Raw genomic sequence first — 21,697 nt, 5'->3', positions numbered from 1 at the left:
GCAGAAGGCAAGGAAGTCATAGGTGCACCGTGGCTCGTTGTTTTACCAGACAGGATAAGCCGCATGAACAGTATGCCATAAACTTAATCAAGTGGAATAATCAACATCATAAAATTATGAACCAGGATGGAACTGGCTGTTTCCATCTCTGAGTGATAGCAAACACCAGAGCATAGGATACCAGAAGGCAGTGACCTGAAAATGGGCATTTTCTGTTGTTGCCCCTGCACTGTGGAATGTCCTCTTCTCTACCACATTTGAAGCATCACCCAACAATTGCATCAGACCTCTTGTAAAGACAGCATATCTTTTGCCCAGGCTTTCCCTGACATATAATATTGAACCCTGTTATTAGTGAATTCCTGTTTTTATGCTGTAACTGTTTAAAACACTGTTTCATTGTGCATATGTTCTCTTTTTTTGCATATCGTTTTTAAAATATTAAGCAGCTTAGAAATGCAGCCCACCTTGTTTATTCCCACAAAACTTTGCTCACAGTTGCATCAAACGCTCTTGCTTCTGCTGCAGATTTTGCAATGGTCCCATTGTGTCCCAGTTGCACTACAAGATGCTTTGAATCTGGACAGCTTTGTTTTGAATGCAAGACAGCATTCAAATACTGTATATGTATTTTTAATTCATTGTATGGTGAAAAACGCCCCAAATTTTAAGCCTTTGAAGTTCTCCGGTTTCCTACATGTATAAAAATGTACAACTGCAGAAGCTCTACTGGTTCTTCTCCCCTCAAGGCAAGCTGCAGAAGCAAGGGGCTCGCTGTTGGCCATGGGAGCTGGTAGGGCAGAAGCCAGGGAGACTGACAGTAGGGGGAGCCAGAGTCAATGACAGGCAGAGCCAACTCATTCTAGGCTTGGCCCCATCCTCCTCCCTGCTCAGTTCTACAAGGGCAACACTGAGGCTAAGGAAGAAGAATCTGATAGGCAATGATCCCCATGGATGGGATGCAAGAAATAAGTGAGGCAGGTGGGGCCCAATCCATCCCCATGGACCAGCCTCCATGGCTTCCGTTTCTTATGGGTTCCCTATCAGAATCCTTTGAGTAGGGCTTTTGGTGTGGGTTGCCACAAACGAAGACTAGGCCAGCAGCTCAGCCTTGGCCAAATAGTGTTGAAAGCCCATAATATTCAGGTGACGTCCTTCCGATCGCTGTTTCATGGGCCCAACAAACATGTCCAACCTAAACCTCTTTTATTACAGTACTGATATTTTATTACAGTATTGATTGCAGCTGGCCAAATTGCAGCCCCGACACATTCACGGTCCTGGCAATGGAAGTTTTAAACGTCTAATGATTCTCTGTGTTTTTATATTATGCTGGAAGCCGCCGAGAGTGGCGGGGTGTAAGTAATAAATTATTATTATTATGGAAGACTTTGAAATGCTTGACTCTCCTAGCTTGCTATGCTGGTATAATAATATTTACCCATAACTGGACAAAAATGACACATTGTTGTCATTTAGTCGTGTCCGACTCTTCGTGACCCCATGGACCAGAGCATGCCAGGCACTCCTGTCTTCCACTGCCTCCCACAGTTTGGTCAGACTCATGTTCGTAGCTTCGAGAACACTGTCCAACCATCTTGTCCTCTGTCATCCCATTCTCCTTGTGCCCTCCATCTTTCCCAACATCAGGGTCTTTTCCAGGGAGTCTTCTCCTCTCATGATGTGGCCAAAGTATTGGAGCTTCAGCTTCACGATCTGTCCTTCCAGTGAGCACTCAGGGCTGATTTCCTTCAGAATGGAGAGGTTTGATCTTCTTGCAGTCCATGGGACTCTCAAGAGTCTCCTCCAGCACCATAATTCAAAAGCATCAATTCTTCGGCGATCAGCCTTCTTTATGGTCCAGCTCTCACTTCCATACATCACTACTGGGAAAACCATAGCTTTAACTATACGGACCTTTGTCGGCAAGGTGATGTCTCTGCTTTTTAAGATGCTGTCTAGGTTTGTCATTGCTTTTCTCCCAAGAAGCAGGCGTCTTTTAATTTCGTGACTGCTGTCACCATCTGCAGTGATCATGGAACCTAAGAAAGTAAAATCTCTCACTGCCTCCATTTCTTCCCCTTCTATTTGCCAGGAGGTGATGGGACTAGTGGCCATGATCTTGGTTTTTTTGATGTTGAGCTTACTTGGTGGAAGTTTATTTTGTACAGTGGTACCTCGACTTACGAACGACTCGACAACCGAATTTTTCGACTTACAAATGGTGGTAATGGCCGTGTGCTTACGAATGTCTCCACATCTGAAAAAAACCTGCAGCGGTTTTAGACAGGGATTTTTCGACTTACAAATTTTTAGATAGGGTTGCTTCGACTTACAAATTTTTCCGTTTCCAATGCATTCCTATGGGAAATCACGTTTCCAATGGCGTTTACGAATTTTTCGACTTACAAAGGTGCCTTCGGAATGGATTAAATTCGTAAGTCGAGGCACCACTGTATTCCAGTGCATCAGACATACAGTCCTCTATGTCAGCAGCATATCTGCATGTTGTAAGATTTCCTCCTTTGTCTCATTGTAGATGGACTTTTTTTCTTCTACTGTTGTATCTCAGTAACCTCTTCACCCCATAGCTATCTTTAAATCTGACTTCACATTTATTTTTCACCACTGACTGCGATGTGCTGAAGTCAGCCTTGCAAACGATGCTTTGACATGCCCCGACGGAACACTAGAAATGTATCCTGGGATTCAGAGCATCTTTGGAGTGCTAAGTTCAGGCACAATAGTGTGGATTTAGTCTTTGGGGCAAAAGACAAGGGCTCATTTGATCTCAAACGTTTTCAGAACCACAGGCGTTTTGCAAGAACCACACACAAAACCTTTATGACGTTAGCACATGCCTGGCAAGTCATTTATTTGAATGTCCTGGCTTCAAAGCTAGCACTTCCTCATAAAATATTTCCAAGAGTGGAAATATGCTTTAGTTGAATTGGTCTTTTGAGCCAGAACTAGCATGGATAAGGAGCAATGTAGGGCAACATGTTAAAATCAGAAGATGGAAACCTATCCAATAGCCCAGATTTGCATTTCTGCAGGCTCGGCACTGGACTTCTGTCACCTGACACCACTATGTTTGCACCCTTGTGGTTTGCAATCAGACCATGAAAGCAAAAATACCCTTTGCAAGCCCTCACTATGACATGATCCTTGTGGGCTTGCAAAGTGCAGGGCTTTGCAGGCCCCGGCAATCAGTTGACTATCAGTGCCTGCAAACTCCCTTTTGGCATCCATCAGCATCTTTATCTATAGGACAGGTGGGCATGGCTTGGCAGAAGCAGCCTTGTGGGCCAAACAGGGAGGTCTGGAGGCCTAAGGACATGCCCATAGAGCAAACCAGAGGCTCTCTGCCATGGCTATGTGGGCATGTGAGTCAAACCCAGGCATTCCGGTTTTCCAGTCTCCTGGTAGCAAAGTTAGACATGGTTCTTTGCTGGGAAGAGAATGAGGATGGCCTGACTTTCTGGCTTTGCTGGAAGGACAAGCATCCATTCCATCTGCCAGGCCACATTGCATGCTGTGTGTTATAGAACATGTTATGCACCAGAGCACAGCCTCATCTTCTCCTTTGCCTCCAGGGCTTACTATTCTCGTCTCTCTCTTCACTCCCTGCCTCCCCCCCCCCCCCCCGCCCCCGCTTAATAGCTCATGCAAATTTGCAGTCTAGAGCGGCTGCTCTTTCTCTCCGGCAATTCCTGCATTTCACAGTTTTTCTCTGTGTTAAGATTCATTCTCTCAAACATCAGAAGAGGTGGTCAAACATGGACTGCAACACTTCGGACTACAAGGAGGAATACTCCTCCATACTAAAAAACAAAGAACCACCACAAACTCTCTGTACTGTACACAGAAACATTCCCTGCATCCCAGAGAGAGAAAGAGAAAGAGAGAAAGAGAGAGAGAGAGAGAGAGAGAAGTCTAGGCTAGAACCCTTCTGCCTGAGATGCTGGCTCTCTGCATGCAGGGACCTGCTTGTGGACAGAAAAGCGTTCCAGTGCGTGGGCCACCACAAAGCAAAACAGTCACTTCCGTCTACCCAGGAAAATAGAGGTTTTCAGCACTTTGGGGACGTGACGGATGGTGAGCGACACCCGTGTCCCCCGCTGCAACATGTCCCCAAGTTCAGCGTCACACATGCCTGCATTGGCCACTTTCTCTGTGACAGTGTCATCTGTGACCGGGCGGATGCCGTGAAGGTAACGGCAGTACATGTCCTCCCGCAAGACCAAGAGGCTACGGGGCTTCAGGAGCAGGGACAGGAAATGGCGCTGATCTTCAGTCTGAGGGATGGGCCCCTGGAAAGGGAAACAAAAATCCTTAGCTGTTTCTAGAAGATGTGCGCAGCCTGAGAGCAATACATTTTGGCATGCAGGCAGAAATGGAAGTGTGCTTTATAGCAGTGCTTATCAAATTTTGTGCCACACCACTCCATCCCCTGGATTTTCTGCTTGGGGGATCCCCCCACATATCCCAATTTATCTGTTGTTCTACTGCTAAATGGTACCCAAATTCCATGCACCCACATTTCCAAAATATGCCCAAGCAAAGTCAGTAGGATTGCAATTGCCTGGTGACACCTGTAAATGGGTTCTGCCTGTCCTTTTTACACTGTGTATGCACAGCTAGGATCAGGGCAACAGCAGCTACCTAGAACAGCAGAGAAAGATGCAATATTTTGGGGGTGGGGGTGGGGGAACAGGCAGATAATTTGCATGGTTAACGTGGCAAGCAGGCTATCAACGGGCAGCAATGGGGGAATCAAACAGCCATAAGTTGTTATAAGTTTCATTATCTTGATATACTACATACGAACATGTACAACTGATGAAGCCCAGGAGGGCGAAAAAAGGCATTGCTCCAGAAATCCTTGTCAAGATTCTGTGGAACTGTAGTAAGCTCCCATTTGGATATTATGAATATACAAAGACATACGTGGAACAGAAACTAGCAAATATTTGGACTCTATGAATGAACTGATCTATTGGGACTTCCGTTTACTCTGTTGAACTTTATGTGTTGATTATGTGCAAGAGAAATAATTGATACTGTGTAAAATACAGAAGAGCATTGTTTATGTGAATGCACAGCCGGTTACGTTTTGTGTGTTTGTTATAGGTTATTGACAGGGCATCTATTTTGCATGCAGAAGGCCAGATCTCCAGGTTAAGGCTGGGAGACTCTCTTTGCTTGAACCCCTGGATGAATGACCTAGCTTGGTACCTAAGGCACCTTCCTACATTCCTCTAAATGGCAATTATTACTGGGCCTCCCTTGAACTCCCTGATCCTCACCTCCAGCAGAAATTGAGCTGCCCATATCTGAGTGGCAGTGCCAACCAGTACTCCCCACAGCTCTGGCCAGAATCAGTTAACTGCCAAGTAGCTGAACTGGGTCTGGACTACTTGAAAATGATTTACAGATGGTTTTTAACTCGGAGTAGGTTTGCTAAGATGTATAAGACTGAATCAGATAAGTGCTGGAGATGCAATGAGGTTGAGAGTACAAGGGTAAAAGAGTGCTGGGAAATGATCCATAATGAATTGGAAAAAAAATGTTTAAAAGTACTTTTAAAAAAAACACCAGAGTCCTTTTTGTTGGGGATAATTCAAACAGAAATTCCCAGGTGTCAAAAAAGGTTATTTATGTACGCCACTACTGTGGCCCGTGTTTTGTTAGCCCCAAAATGGAAAACGAGCGAGGTCCCAACGAAAGAAGAATGGCAACTTAAGCTGATGGAATATGTGCAGCTTGAGGACTTAACATATAGAATAAGAGAACAAGAAGAACATACGTTTAGAGAAGATTGGGAAATGTTTATTGAATATATGGGGGGGGGAATTGTGTACACTTGAAAATGTTGGCAGCATTAACATTATTTCAACAGTGTAAATAAAGTTTTGATGGATGTAATAACGGAATACTGAATGGTTGAGTTTATGTAAAATATGCAGGGATTCATGACTTGCAAAATGAACCATGGAAAGAGAAGAAGGGAAGTCATGATGTTTAAATGAGCATTCTAAATTGTAAAACAGAAAATTTAATAACAAATATATTTTAAAAATAAATAAAATGGAACTGGAGAACGTCCTCTTGCCCATTATTATTTACCTCTCCGCCTTCCGTTTGCTGCCTTCTGCTGATGGGATGGTAGAAGTCAAGGAAGGTGTGAGACCCCAGGTTGACGGTTGTGACTGTGGGGAAATAGAGGGGGCCATCCTCGTGGGGCTACGGGCAAAACAGACCCAATGTCAGACAGGGTAAATGAGATATTTTTCTGCCCAAAGCAGTGCCAGATTTACATATAAGCTAAACAAGCTCTAGCTTAGGGCCAAACTCTCTTGCCCCCCCCAAAAAAAAATTAAAGGGGAAAAAAACCTTGGATGTACCTTTCCAAAATATAAGATAAAAAACAAAAACAAAAAATAAAACCTACGTACAGCAAGAGTGTTTTTTGTTGTGTAGGCTCCTATGATGTAAGTCATGGGCCCCGCCTGCTAGCCTGCTCCCTAAAATATCACTGGTTTTCTCTTATTATTTCATGTTATAGCAAGTTTCTAGAGACTAGATAATGAGTCTAGATTATGAGTCTTTGTAAACTGTGTTTCTAAATAACTTTTGTTATTGCCAAATGGCAATGGGTTTGCATTATTAAGTTTGTTATGAATAAACAATCATTTCAAGTTAGAGCTTAATAATTATTTCACTATTAATATATGTACTTCTTCTTAATTGTATTTCACTATTAATATATGTACTTCTTCTTAATTGTATTTCAGTTCAACAATTACTTTAGTCCAGGGGTCCCCAGACTTTCTGCGCGGCGGGCCGGTGCCCGCCGCGCCGACCGCGCGGTGGGCCGGGGGGAAGGGGAGTGCGCGCGCAGCGGGCCGGAGGGCGGGGGAGTGCGCGCCCGTGCGCATGCGCACACGCACACGGGCGGGAAAAAATCGCCAAAAATCGCTTGTGCGCATGCGTATGGGCCTCCCCCGACCCGGAAGTGCACCAGAAATGACCTCTTCCGGGTCGGGAGAGGCCCATACGCATGCGCACAAAGGATTTTCGGCGATTTTTTGCCGATTTTTTAGATCGTCGCTGCGCCGCGCGCCGTGAGAGCGGGCGGCGGCAGCGGGCGGCGGGAGTCGTCGCGGGCCGGATTGGAAGGCCGATTGGGCCGCATCCGGCCCGGGGGCCGTAGTTTGGGGACCCCTGCTTTAGTCAAATACCTATTTTGTGATGTGCAAATCGCTTTAGATACCTATTAGGTCCATAAATTACCATCTAGCAAAAAACAGTGACCATTTGTCGTTGACAAAGGACAGCTGGACAGCTGGACATTTAAAGCGCCCCATTACCTTCAGGAGTTGAGGGCTTTACTTACTGTAAATCCGGCCCTGGCCCAAAGGCTTGAGATGAGATTGGATGGGGCAGCAGAATCCCCAAAGAACCCCAGCCCCAATTTCAAAGGCACAAGAACATAAGTGGATCCTTGCTGGATTGGGCCAAGGCCACATCTAGTCCAGCATCCTGTTCTCACAGTGGCCAACCAGACGGCCATCGTAGGGAACCCTCAAGGAGGATTCGAACACAAGAGCACTTTCCCCACCTGTGGTTTTCAGGAAAAAATTGCTGCCTACAACTGTGGAGGCAGAGCATAGCCATTGAGGGCAGCCATCGATAGTCCTTCTCCTGCCTGAATTTGTCTAACCTTCTTTTAGGTAAAGGTAAAGGGACCCCAGTCGTGACCGACTCTGGGGTTGCGGCGCTCATCTTGCGTTATTGGCCGAGGGAGCTGGTGTACCTGTGGGAGGGAGTTTCACAGATTAACTGTGCACTGCATGAACAAGTTCTTTTATTGGTCCTTTTAAAACATATTAATATTTAAAGTTTTTGTTTTCGGCTATACTAACTAAAGTGAAAAAAGAAGAAAAGGGTTATCTGTCCTGAATCTCCCAACAGTCAGCCTCAGTGGGTGTCCATGAGTGTTATGAGAGAGAAAACCTTTTCCTATCGACTTTCTCTATGCCATGCCTAACTTCTACCATGCAGGGGGGATTTGATTTAAATCAAATTAATTTAAATCACTATTTAAATCACTAGTCAGTAAGACTTGATTTAAATCATTTTTTTACAGAAAGACTCATTCTTGCTGGTATAATCTTAGAGGAAGGTTTCATTTTTGGAATAATAAATTTTCAGAGTAGTTTTTACATTTATATCGAAAATTACTGATTTGGTTGGACTATTAGAAATACATAGACAGATAATTATGAAATTAAGGTGAGGTTCAATAAGTTAACTCTTTATATTTGGACAACTTTTCTGCTCTACTTGATTGGAAGGAGAAAAATAATCATTTCCTTAAGAACAATTTAAACAATTTATTCAACTAAAGCAATAACATTATAGCAATATGTATCCATGTTTGTTAACTGATGTAGTTAAACATTTTGGGTTTGGTTTTTTTTTAAAAAAAAGACTGAATTTTAGTACACATGAAAAACTTAAAACAAATCCTTATTTCCTGATGAATAGCCTTTGGACTATACTGTAACTTAAATAAAAAACTATCTTTAGAAAGGTTTTTCCTCCAGAAGCATTTTATTTTAAAAAATCAGATTTAAATTTAAAAAAAATCGGATTTAAATTTTAAAAATTGATTATTATTTTTAAAAAATCATTGATTTTTATCCACCCTGCTACCATGTCACCTTTTATTCGCCTTTTCTAAAAGTCCCTTAACTGCAGCTTTCCCTCACAAGCACAGTTGTGCCATCCCTTGGGCCATTTTGGATTCCCCTTTTCTGAACCTTTCCCAACGTTAACGCCAGCCTTTTTCTGAGGCGAGGCCGCCAGAAGAACGGCGCACGTTTTCCCAGACGCTGCACCCGTGCCATGGATTTGTACGAAAAGCCTTAGGGATTTCTCAGCGATTTTATCCCGGGGGCCATGTGTGAGGCAGCCGGTTACCATGATGCCCTCGCCAGGGCGGTACTCATTGACCAGGACGTGGTTCGCCATTTTTCCTCCAAAAACGCTGAGGGAAGACACTTTGTCTGCGCAGGCCTGGAGCCAGGCAGGCAGCTTCTCCGGAACCATCCCTTTGGGGTGCGGGAGCCCTCCTGAGGGAAAAAAGAAGCGTAAAAGTGTCACAGATTTAAAATACTACTGTCTCTTTTTTATATATAATTGATTTTTAATTAACGATTTTATATTACAAAGTAGACTAATAAACAAAAGAATACATAGCAAAACACTGTATAAAGTTGATATTCAATATTCAATACTAAAGTTCTCTGTATCGCAGAATATAAACAATGTTCTTATCTTACAAAAATAAACGTTTTTATAAACAATATTATATCCCTCATTATTGGTCTCTGTCTTTTTGCACACATATATTAACAATACAAATAAGAATCAGACCAAACCAAAAGAAAAAAGTAATGAAATTGTATTCTAAAATATTCCAAAGTCATATATAAACTACCACAATTTGGACTTCCTGTTAATCCCTAACATATATTTTAATTTTACCCATGAATGTACTCTAATTATTTTATACTTCTTTACCTGATTATGTAATAATTTCCTACATCAGTTAGTTTCCTTAATTCTATTATTCAAATCCTTCTCACGCCCAAGTCACTCAAACCCTAGTATAGACAGTGAATCTTTACAATATTTTTGAACATATATCTTATACCTTTCGCATTTCTCCATGATTTTTTTTTTGAATTGCCTATATAATTGAGCCATTTCAGCGAATTCTTGCATTTTATTCTGCCAGTCCGTTATTGTCGGAACCCCTTCTTCCTGTCTGCAGTGGCCGTGGCAAAGTTTCTTTCGGTAGTCATACGTATCAAAAATAATCATACTCAAGACTGAACAAATATCGTCTCGGTCTTCCTCTCCCAGGGGGCTGTCTGTGTGAATCTGTATTTTATTCTGAATCTATGCTACAGGTCTTTGGACTGCAATAAAGATTTATTATTAAAATACTGTCTATAGGGCACAAGATTTAGGACACAATATACAAATGGAAGATTGGGGGAAACCATGGAAAGTGAATTTAGAATTTACTAATTGTAGAACTTTGACAAGAGAATTATAGAAAAATGATGTATCGATGGTATATCACCCCGGCAAAAATGGCAAAAATGTACAGAACAAGCTGCAGTAAGTGTTGGAAGTGTAAAGAGAAAGAAGGCACGTTTTACCATATGTGGTGGGATTGTAAAATAATCAAAAGCCATTAGGAAATGATTTATAATGAAATGAAAAGAAGGTTTAAGACAACCTTTGTTAAAAGTCCAGAAGCCCTTTTGTTAGGTATTATAGGCCATTAAATGGCAAAAGAGTGGAAGAAATTATTTATGTCCGCTACAACAGCGGCTAGGATATTACTTTTCCAAAGATGGAAAGACAACAAGATACCAACAAAAGAAGAATGGCAAGAAAAGCTGGTGGAATGCGATGAAATGGAAAAGCTGACCAGGAAACTAAAAGAGAAGGACAAAGAGACTTTAAAAATGATTAATAATAATGGCTTGGGAATTGTTTATGTTGTATCTATAGAAATATTGTAAAGAAGTGGACTCACTAGCAGGGTTTGAGTAAACACTTAGCCTACAATTAAGAAAATAAATATAAAGTTAAGACATTATAATTGGGAAAATAATAACATGTAAGATGTGAAATATGGTACGAAAATGATAAGAGTATAATAATATTTAGGTAAAAGATTACAAAATGAAGGGAGAATAAAAGAGGCAGGAGAAACAAATATTTAAAGGACCAGAAGGGGAAGTTGAGGGAAATCAGGGGAGAGGATTGGGACTCATATATATGTTTTTTGTGATATTGAGGATTGTGAGGTATATAAAATTGTAAAACTCAATAAAATTGTTTAATAAAATAAAATAAAATACTCTCTGTTACAGGGGTAGAGGGTGGTCATGTCAAGGTTGATGGCAGCCACACTCCAACAAACATCTGTCTCTTAACTCAAAACACGGCGTATTTTTCACTTCTGGAAGACCACGTAATGGTTTCGTGAGTCAGCCCATGTTTCTGGGCGGTTTCCCTCATAAACTGTTTACCTCACAACAGAGGCCAACAGTCCAGCAAAGACTTGGGCCTGTGGAGATTTCCACTGACGACGAGTTTTGCCAGGAAGGCAAATTTGTTTCAAATTTGTTTTGGCAGGCTTGAAAGGTTTCACAGATCAAAAATATTACCTCAGCTTCACTGTAGTGTGTGTGTGTGTTTAAAGTGTTTTAGCTGCCATTGGTTTAATTCCTCAGCATTTCATGATTTTATTCACCTCATGGTGCAAGTTATCAGACTGCAGGTGGAGTGGGACTTGATATGGTATTTCATGGTTGTTCAATATGTAAATATATATACCGTATGTATAGAGAGAGAGAGAGAGAGAGAGAGAGAGAGAGAGAGAGAGAGAGAGAGAGAGAGAGAGAGAGAGAAGAGAGAGAGAGATTCTGGTCTGGATTTAAGCACTCCCAAGTGGGTGAACGAATAAGCAAGTCCAGCTTTCTCAACCTGGGGCAAACTAATATTTATATCCCACTCTTTTGTCAAGAAAGTCAGGCTGAGGTGGGGGGGTTTCCTCATCTCCCCCCCCCTCACAACCAGGGTGGATTTGATTTAAATCAAATCGATTTAAATCACAATTTAAATCACTAGTCAGTAAGACTTGATTTACTGTAAATCATTTTTTCCAGAAAGGTTCAGTCTTGCCAGCATCCTCTTAATATTTACAACCAGAGGAAGGTTTCATTTTTGGAATAATAATTTTTCAGAGTAGTTTTTACAGATATATCAAAAATAATTGATTTGGTTATACTATCAGAAATACATAGACAGATAATTATGATATTGTTTATATTTGGACAACTTTTCTCTGTACTTTATTAGAAGGAGAAAAATAATCATAGAATCATAGAGCTGGAAGAGACCACAAGGGCCATCCAGTCCAACCCCCTGCCAAGCAGGGAACACCATCAAAGCATTACTGACATAATCATTTCCTTAGTTGAAACAATTTATTTAACTAAAACAATAACATATGTATCCATGTTTGTTAACTGATGTGGTTAAACAATTAAAAACAACAACAACAACAACACCTTAGGACTGCTTTTTAACACATATGAAAAACTTTAAACAAGTCCTTATTTCTTGATGAATAGCGTTTGGACTATAATGTAACTTAAATAGAAAACTATATTTAGAAAGGTTTTTTTCCTCCAAAAGCATTTTATTTTAAAAATCTGATATAATTTTTTTAAAAAAGAATCTGATTTTTTATTCTTAAAATTCTTAAAATTATTGCTTTTTATCCACCCTGACTCCCAACTGGGTGAACAAACAAACAAGTCCAGCTTTCTCAACTTGGGAGCAGTCTGTATCACCTGCCCCCCAAAATAATATTTATATCCCGCTCTTCTGTCAAGGAAGTCAGGCTGAGGTGGGGAGTTCCTCATTTTTCCCCCCTCACAACAGATCTGTGAAGGAGGTGAGGCCTGGCAAAATGCTGTTTTATAAGCTTCACAGCAAACAGGGGATGCACCTCTCCAAGTCCATGTCTAACGCTCTTAACCGCTAAACTAGCTGTTGGTGTGATGAGAGGCCTATACAGTGGTATCTTAGTTGTCGAACATAACTTTTTGACTTCCGAAAACGTTACAACAACCGAGGCACAAAGGGCTGGCTGCAAAGTCTTTTTTATGCTTTATTGGTTGAAAATTACATAACACTACAAAGATGATCCGTTGATGTTAAAAACAAAATAAAAATAAAAGTATACAACCTTTCATTCCTTAATTGATACTTGCTTTGTCCATCGTTTTGTAATGCAATTGAACTTGACCTCCAATCCTCCCATTGCGTTCCCTGATTAAATTATTTAAATACGTACTTGCCTAAGACTTCTCCACGTTGTCTGACTTACTTTGAGTTTCATCAAATTTTCCTATTTTATACACAGAAGTTCAATCAAAACCTGCCAAACGGATTGGTAATTTGACAGTGTTCTTTTACATAAACTCTGTATATACGTTCCATTCTCTGATAAATTTTTCATCTGCAACATCTCTTCACCTTGCTGATATCATCTCGCCAGTTCAGCGTATTCCCTTATTTCGTTTTGTCAATCTGATTTAGGTGGTATATCCTCTCCTTTCCAATCTTTTGCAACGGGCTGGCTGAAAAGTCAATGGAGAAAATGGGACAGAAAATGCAGTGGAAGCCGTTTGGCATCCGAGGCACGTTCGAAAATGGAAGCAATTCCGTCCGGGTTTTTGGCATTCGAAAACCGAAACGTTCGGCTTCCGGGACACTCGAAAACCGAGGTACCGCTGTATATCACCCTGCCGAGCAGGGATTTTTTCACAGATTAGGGTCAGATGTGTGACAAAATGGAGGCCTGAGCCTCCTTCATGCTCTTGAAGAAAACTGACCCCACCATACACTGGCTGAACAAAATAACACAACACGATGGCCAATAACAATGGGACTAAACACTATTTCTGGACTAATCCAAATAACCAGAAATTGCAACCAAAGTCTCTAAATCTTCACCAGTCGCGGTAGAATAATTCAAAAGTTCGATATATCCATAAACTGTCACCAAATATCGCCGGAACAGAGTTCCCGGATAACCAATCTGTTTCATTCAATGCTTCATCAGCCAATCTTGATCAGTGACTACAGTATCACATGAGCACTGACTGATCCAGAGCATAATTTCTACAATGTGTATAATTACTTATATGTAAGATGGGCTTGTTAAGAAATTGAACTGCATCTTTCTCACATTAATTCTTACAAATCTGGCTGGTGAAGAATTGATCAAGATTGGCTGATGAAGCATTGAATGAAACAGATTGGTTATCTGGAAACTCTGTTCCAGCGATATTTGGTGACAGTTAATGGCTATACTTTTGAATTATTCTACCACGACCAGCGAACTTTTGAATTATTCTACCGTGACTGGTGAAGAAGATATAGAGACTTCGGTTGCAATTTCTGATTATTTGGATTAGTCTATAAATAGTGTTTAAAAAGGTAAAGGGACCCCTGACCATTAGGTCCAGTCGTGACCGACTCTGGGGTTGCGCGCTCATCTCGCATTATTGGCCGAGGGAGCCAAATAAATAGTGTTTAGTGCCATGGTTATTGGCCATGGTGTTATGATGTTTTGTTCAGCTTGTCTATATTGCAGCACAAGGGTCTGTTTACCCACCATACACTGGCCTGAGCCTCCTTTGTGCGCTATAGGAGTGAATGGGGATCCACACGATTAAAGGGAGCTGTGAGGTTCCCCACCGGCATCTGAACACAACATTTACCCCAGTTCTGCAGCCTCCTCCCCGACAGCTGAGTCCACTTGGGTTTGGGGGCATCATAAACCTGGAGACAAAAAAAAAGACAGATATTCACATGGAAACTGCAGGCATCAGAAGAAGTACCCAAAAAATGTTTAAAAATACATTTGTGAAAAAACCAGAGGCATTTCTGTTAGGTATAGTAGGGAATGAGATCCCAAAGGGAGATATAAAAGTGTTTATGTATGCGGCAACAGCAGCAAGAACTCTTTTCACCCCAAAATGAAAGCAATGGGAAATCCCATTACTGGAAGATTGGCAGGCAAAGATGATGGACTTGGCGGAATTGATAAGGCTGACCGGGAAAATCAGAAACCGGTGTGAGCCAGCTTTCCAAAAAGACTGGAGTAAATTTGTACAATATCTGAAGGACAATTGCAAACAATTAACAACACTAGCAGGGTTGTTGTAAGAAACCTTGCAATGCTGAGGATTTGTACCTTTTTATATTTATTTAGAAATTTGTGATCAACGGAAGGAGTGAAACGTAAATAGGAAAATGTATAAATGCTATGAGGTGATAATGAATGATGGAAACCATGATACGGGAGGGAGGGAAGTCGAAGCTCGACTGAGCAAATATGTCATGAGTACAATAAGGATTTGTTTAAATGTGATAAAATGGAAACTTATGGAAATTAATTGGAATGGAAAATGGAAAAATGGAAATTAATATTTATTAATATGAGGCTCCAATACTTTGGCCAACTCATGAGAAGAGAAGACTCCCTGGAAAAGACCCTGATGTTGGGAAAGATTGAGGGCACTAGGAGAAGGGGACGACAGAGGACGAGATGGTTGGACAGTGTTCTTGAAGCTACGAACATGAGTTTGACCAAACTGCGGGAGGCAGTGCAAGACAGGAGTGCCTGGCATGCTATGGTCCATGGGGTCACGAAGAGTCGGACACGACTAAACGACTAAACAACAACAACAATATTAAAAACAAAAGCAAAACAGAAGCACCCAGGGGCAGCTCAGCCTTCTTCCAACCCATTGGACAGATTCCCCCAGATTTATGTTCTCTTCTTTTTTTGTATATATGTAATCTTTATTAAATTTTATTAAAATTTAAAATACTCATTTTACATCCTTAAGATATCAATGACTCCCTTTCCATGGCTCATTTTACATCTCATAGATTCCTGCATATTTTACAAAAACCATACCATTCAATATTCCGTTACTGAATCCATCAAAACTTATTTACACTTTTGAATTTATTAATGCTGCCAGCGTTTTCAGTTGTACACAATTATTTCCCATATATTCAATAAACATTTTCCAATCTTCTCTAAACGCATGTTCTTCCTGTTCTCTTGTTCTATATATGTTAGTTCTGCAAGTTGGAACGTTTATGTTCTCCATCACAACATTGTTAAGAATGACAGGGAGGCGTGGAAACTGAATTCTGCTTATCGTAATGTTGCACAGAAATTATCGCTGGTGATCTAAGGCTGGAAATCAGTAATAATAATAATAATAATAATAATAATAATTTATTACTTAAACCTCACCCATCTGACTACGTCTCCCCAGCCACTCTGGGAGGCTCCGAACAGAATATTAAAAACACGATAAAACATCAAACATTAAAAACTTCCCTAAACAGTCATTAGAGAGAGAGAGAGAGAGAGAGAGAGAGAAAGAGAGAGAGAGAGAGAGAGAGAAGGAAGAGAACTGATCTCTGTGTGTATCATTTGAAACACCAAGCGCAACTTGATAGCTAATCCTGGCAAATTTGATATTGATACCGTAGCTGTTAAGAATATACTATATGGCTGCTTTAACTGCTATGCCACTTTGATGTTTGCTGCCTTGGGGAGGAAAATGTGCAATACAGATTTAATAAAGGAACGTCTCCACCCCCATTGTTCTGCCCGGACACTGAGGTCCAGAGCCTAGGGCCTTCTGTCAGTTCCCTCACTGCAAGCAGCAAAGCTACAGGGAACCAGGCAGAGGGCCTTCTTGGTAGTGGCGCCCGCCCTGTGGAATGCCCTCCCACCAGATGTTAAAGAGAAAAACAACTACCAGACTTTTAGAAAACATCTGAAGGCAGCCCTGTATAGGGAAGTTTTTAATGTGTGACATTTTAATGTACCGGTATTTTAATCTTTGTTGGAAGCCGCCCAGAGTGGCTGGGAAAACCCAGCTGGATGGGCGGGGTACAAATAATAAATTATTATTATTATTAAGAATTAACAACAACAACAACAACAGAAGCAGATTTTTTAAAATATTAGCTCAGAAGGACATGCCTGTCAACAGGCAGGATCCTGAAATCCTACAGGGGTCACAATACAAGATGGCCCTTGGCAGTTTGCCCTGCTTTTGAGCCACCCAGGGGCAGATGAAGGTGTCGCCCACGCAGCACACATGCACAGCGGTGTACACGATGCATGTGTCAGACGCGCATGACGCATGCACAGGAAGCGCATGACGCATGGGCCGTGTGCAGCGGCTCCACGCATGCGTGCTATGCAGTGGAGCCGCCGGCAAACCTCAGTGCCCAGCAGAGGATCCCAGTGCTAGAGTGGCGCCGCAGAGCAAGGTTTTAAAAAAGCCTCGCTCTGCAGCTTGCTCGCTAGCTGTCTCGATGCGCGCTTTGCTTGTTCCTGGGTGAGGGGCGGGCCGCGCTGAGCAAGTGAGCAAGCAGCCAGCCATGTTAAAAGGCAAGGTGGCTGCACTCTTGAAGAGGACCTCCCCAGCCCCAGCAAGCTCTGTGCACGGCCCCACCCCACCGCCCACACTCTGTTGAGTGGCATGTAAAGCAGCCAGCAACATCGGGGCCTCTCCGCGATGGCGGCGGCCGTCGGTGGAAGTCGGGAGGGGGCGCTGCCTCCCCCCAGAGTGGAGCCTGGGGTACCCCGCCCCTATCACCCCCCCTGCTATGCCCCTGGAGTTACCCAGAGGCATCTGGCTGGTCACTGCCAAAGAAATTCTTGGGTTAGGAACCTCTGGTTTGCAGGCCAATTTTGGCTCAGCAGGCTGTTTTTCTCCAAAGCACGGGCACATCAGTTGGCATCACTATTGATACCAGCTGATGTACTGGCAGCACAAACCTGTTCCCAGTACAGAACAGGATTGCACAGCCTAAACAGGATTTATTATTATTATTATTATTATTATTATTATTATTATTATTATTATTGGTTTTCTAAACAGCAGGATTTGATCCCTGCTCATCAGCCATTGTGAGTCTCCCTTTAAGATCACACTGAAAGGGAATTTCGTCGAATTTGGCCCATGGGGCAGATCCTGATACGGATGTGACTCACGGAGCCCAAAAGGTTCCCTCGCCCCTGGTTCGAATTCAACAAGGCGGTTCTTAAAACACCGCACAAAGGTGAACATAAATGTGCTCGCACCTGTTGCAAAAGATACGCCTCTTCTGCCTCTGTGATGAAATCTGGAACATAATAGGCAGCTGGTGGAGACTGCATACAAAAGAGAAAATGTGAAAAGTACAAAAATGCAGATCTAAGGGGGGGAACCCTCCCCACCCCCACCCCCCAAAAAAATCCCAGCCGCTGCAATGTGAATTAGGGAACTTTGCATGCTCCTCAGTCAGAATCATGGCTTTCTGTATTTAAAAATGAATACTGTAATATCTATAAAATGAAGATTTCCCCTCTGTACAAAATACCTGGCACTTAATATTTGGTGGTTTTGATAATGTTGCTCATTAGACAGGCCTTTGGCTAATCAAACAACTGTTGATAATATTGGCTAATTAAATATCTATGGACTTTTATACTGGGGGTGTGTGTGTTATTGTTTGGTTTGTTACTACAGTATGTACTGTATTTTTCCGTGTATAAGTCTAGGTTTCCCCCAAAAGAATAATGTCCAAATTTTTGGGGTGTTTTATACACGGATAAATCTTCCCCCATTTTCTTAAATCCGAGTCCCCCCAAATAGGGGGCATCCTATACACAGCGGCGTCTTATAGATGAAAAATACTGTATTTTGTGTTTTTAATATTGCAAACCACCTTGTGATCCTTGGATGAAGGGCGGTATTGAAATTTAATAAAGAAGAAAAAGAAGAAGAAGGGGATCAAATTCTGGGGTGGTTTTTGTGTTTCCCCCTCTCTGGGATAATTATTCTGTTTTTTCTCTCTAGCCGCCACCCCAATCTATACTGGTCATAGACATGTGCAACACATTTCATTAGTGTGCAGGTAGGGTTTACAGACTCAATAGAGGACAGGACTTCTGTGCCTTTAATTGCCCTGCTCTCTTTTGAGTCTGGAAACCTTAAAGAGAAACCAGCAGACCCTTTGTTTAATTTCCAAGCAAAGAGTCTGCTGGTTTCTCTTTAAGGCTTCCAGACTCAAAAGAGAGCAGGGCAATTAAAGGCACAGAAGTCCTGTCCTCTATTGAGTCTGGCAACCCTATGTGCAGGTTTGTTTTTAAAATGGCAAATATATATTGAATATGTACTCATAATCATATACGATATCATTTTCATTCATCAAACTAAACAAATTAAAACCTGACTTGTTTTTTTTTTAAAAAAATTAGCAAACAATGCTTTGCTTTACTTAACAAATACAAAATAGAAAAATGAGATGCAAAACAGGCGTATGATCTTTAGTGTAGAGTTGGAAGGTACCCCTGAGGGTCATCTAGCCCAACCCGCAACAATCTTTAACCATCTTTAATCTTTTTCTTTACTATTATCTTTAACCAGATAACAAGCAGCCCCAGAATGACTAAAATGTGTTCAAGTTCCTTCATCTTCCTGTCCTAGAGATTGAGACGACGCTCGCCAGGTGTGAGCAAAAAGGTGTGACGTCCCCTTCAACTTAACTATGGCTTGATATGTAGCATTAAAAGTAGATTGTGCTCATCTCCTTCCTGGGAAAACCTTCAACAACTCTATACAAATACATGACTGCTTCATGTCCAGCTTAATTTACTTCTCTGTGTGTGTGTCTGTGAACAAGTGTACTCCTATCACTGAACATAATACAGTGGTACCTTGGTTCTCAAACACCTTGGTACTCAAACAACTTGCAACCCAAGCACTGCGAACCCGGAAGTAAGTGTTCCGGTTTGCAAACCTTTTTTCGGAAGCTGAATGTGCTCCGTTTTGAGTGCTATGCTTCCAATTTGAGTGTTACACTTCCGTTTTGAGTGTTACGCTGAGGTCTGTCTGTTTTTGCCATTTATTTTGCGCTTTTGTTTTTGCAGCTCTTTTTTGTGACTGTGTGGAACCTGGTTCAGCTACTGATTGATTGATTGATTGACTGATCGTGTGACTGCAATACATTGTTTGTTGCCTTCATTTTATGGATCAGTGGTTTCGTTAGATATTAAAATTAATGTTAAATTGCTGTTTTAGGGGTTGTTTTTAAAAGTCTGGAACGGATTAGTCCATTCTGCATTACTTTCTATGGGAAAGCGTGCCTCGGTTTTGGAATGCTTTGGTTTTGGAACGGACTTCTAGAACGGATTAAGTCTGAGAACCAAGGTACCACTGTGCAAAGCTTCCTAATAAATAGTGAAGACATTCCAGCAACCCTCTAAGAAAAAGCAACCCTCCCACAAGACAGTACCTTCATTACACGAAACGGCTCCAGAGCCAGAATCCCAGCAGAAGTCGCCGACATCTCAGAACAGAGAGGTGAGCTTTCTTATTGTTTCTTCTCACTCCATCACAGATCCCTGAGCCTCACCAAGAAGGGTGACCTCCCAGTTAGTCACTCACCTGAGAAAGACAAAAGCAGCAGCATGTCAGACATGGGAAATGACCTACTTTCAAGGAAGGCTGTCTACTACTAGAGACATTTGCTCACATCCAGCCCTTGTTACTCTTACCTCCCCCAGCCTCTTATATCCACCCTTCCCCTTTATCTGCTGCTTCTCTGAATTGCCTACCCTTAGTTTGGAAGTTCCTTGGGGCAGCGACCTCTGTGCCTTTGCTTCACCTTGACTTATCATTGCCACTTTATCCCGAGACTTCATTGTTTAAAGGATTTTTGCATATCTTCCCCCCACCCCACCCCGCAAATGGAGATGCTTTTTACAGCAGTTTTAATGCCTTGGTTGCATTTTTGCATTTTATTTTTTCATTTGCACATGGCCTTGAAAACTGATGTTGGAAGGGCGGCAAGGGAGTTATTTGAAAAAAACGAAGAAGCAGCACGTCCCTTGCGGCTGTTGTGTAGATACTACCTGGAATAACAGCTTAACCTGCTGAATTTCCGCCTGCCGTGCAGCTGGACATTCCTGCAAATGGGAATAAGGGGTGCAATGGAAGTCTCCCCCATTCCAACTAAGCCAAGCTTCACCAGGACGCTTAAGCCCTATAGCAGGGCTCCCAAGGGCAGGAAAAGGAAACCCAGAAGTCCTGAGCCGCCCCCTCCCCATTGCAAACTCCCCCCGCCGCCCTTTTGCTCCAGGCATACTCACTCATTCCAGAAGACAGCAAGGGCACATTTCCGGGTAGCTCGTTGACTGAGTGTTGCATCCATCCAATGAGAGAAAGCGGGGAAAGCCTCCCGCGGGAAGGATCAGTAAGCAGCTGAGCTTTTGTAGGTCCCGCCTTCCTTCAGTCTAGTGAACCAATCAATTGTCTGTGGGCTAGTCAAAATGAGTCTTTGGTGGGTAGGGGGCGTGGGTGTTATTGAAGAGCAAAGGACGCTGGGAGCCAGGACTCCTGGGTTCCTTTGAAGGTCTAGTGAAAGGAGGCGGGCCAGGATTCCTGGGTTGTTTTGAGGGTCTGGGGGAAAGATAGGGGCCAGGACTCCTGGGTTCCTTTGGGAGTCTGGAGGAAGGAGAGGGGCCAGGACTCCTGGGTCCCTTTGGGGGTATGGGAGAAGGATGTCTTGCTATGAGGTTTTCTTGCAGGAAGTTGAGCGGACTCTAACCCTGCTCTGAGCAAACCCTGTTAGAAAGGCAAACCCCCCCCCCCGCCCTTTTCTTTCTGAAACTGTACTGTATAATGCTTTGTTCAGTAAACTTTTCTTTCTGCGCTCCACCTGCTTTGTTCAAATGCCTTTGCTACGCCCTTGCTCTTAATTCTAGTGTGGTGGAGTGGTTAGTATCGGATTAGGACCTAGGAAACCAGAGTCCAAATCCCCATTCATCCACATAAATCTCACTGGGTGACCTTGGGAGAATCACTGTCTCTCACCCTAACCTACCTTGCAGGGTGGTTGCGAGAAAAATATGGGGAGAACTATGCATGTCACCTGGAGGTCCTAGTAGGAGGGAATGTGGGTTCTAAATGTGGTACAATAAACAACACATTCGGGAAATGCGTTT

At 42.4% G+C, this 21,697-nt stretch overlaps 1 protein-coding gene across 4 annotated transcripts; it reads right to left on the bottom strand.

The window, feature by feature from the left end:
* Positions 1-2,454: 2,454 nt before the first annotated feature.
* On the bottom strand, positions 2,455-20,954 carry ALKBH6 (alkB homolog 6). Of its 4 annotated transcripts, XM_035120407.2 has the most exons (8): positions 20,843-20,859; positions 20,606-20,659; positions 19,987-20,138; positions 17,792-17,860; positions 14,388-14,448; positions 8,989-9,140; positions 6,130-6,246; positions 2,455-4,313 (listed from the first exon to the last, which is right to left on the bottom strand). In XM_035120407.2, exons 3-8 carry the CDS (start codon positions 20,038-20,040, stop codon positions 4,041-4,043), a joined length of 726 nt encoding a protein of 241 aa, XP_034976298.1. In that variant the 5' UTR covers positions 20,041-20,138; positions 20,606-20,659; positions 20,843-20,859; the 3' UTR covers positions 2,455-4,040. The 4 variants fall into 4 exon arrangements, with proteins under 4 accessions (XP_034976298.1, XP_034976297.1, XP_060131436.1 ...); XM_035120406.2 differs by lacking the exon at positions 20,606-20,659 and having other exon boundaries at positions 20,843-20,954; XM_060275453.1 differs by lacking the exon at positions 20,843-20,859 and having other exon boundaries at positions 20,606-20,807.
* Positions 20,955-21,697: the final 743 nt, after the last annotated feature.

Source organism: Zootoca vivipara, chromosome 6, assembly GCF_963506605.1.
Source record: "Zootoca vivipara chromosome 6, rZooViv1.1, whole genome shotgun sequence".
NCBI classification, from domain to species: domain Eukaryota; kingdom Metazoa; phylum Chordata; class Lepidosauria; order Squamata; family Lacertidae; genus Zootoca; species Zootoca vivipara.
Note: the sequence above shows the minus strand (reverse complement) of the source record. Positions and strands in the feature narration are given on the sequence as shown.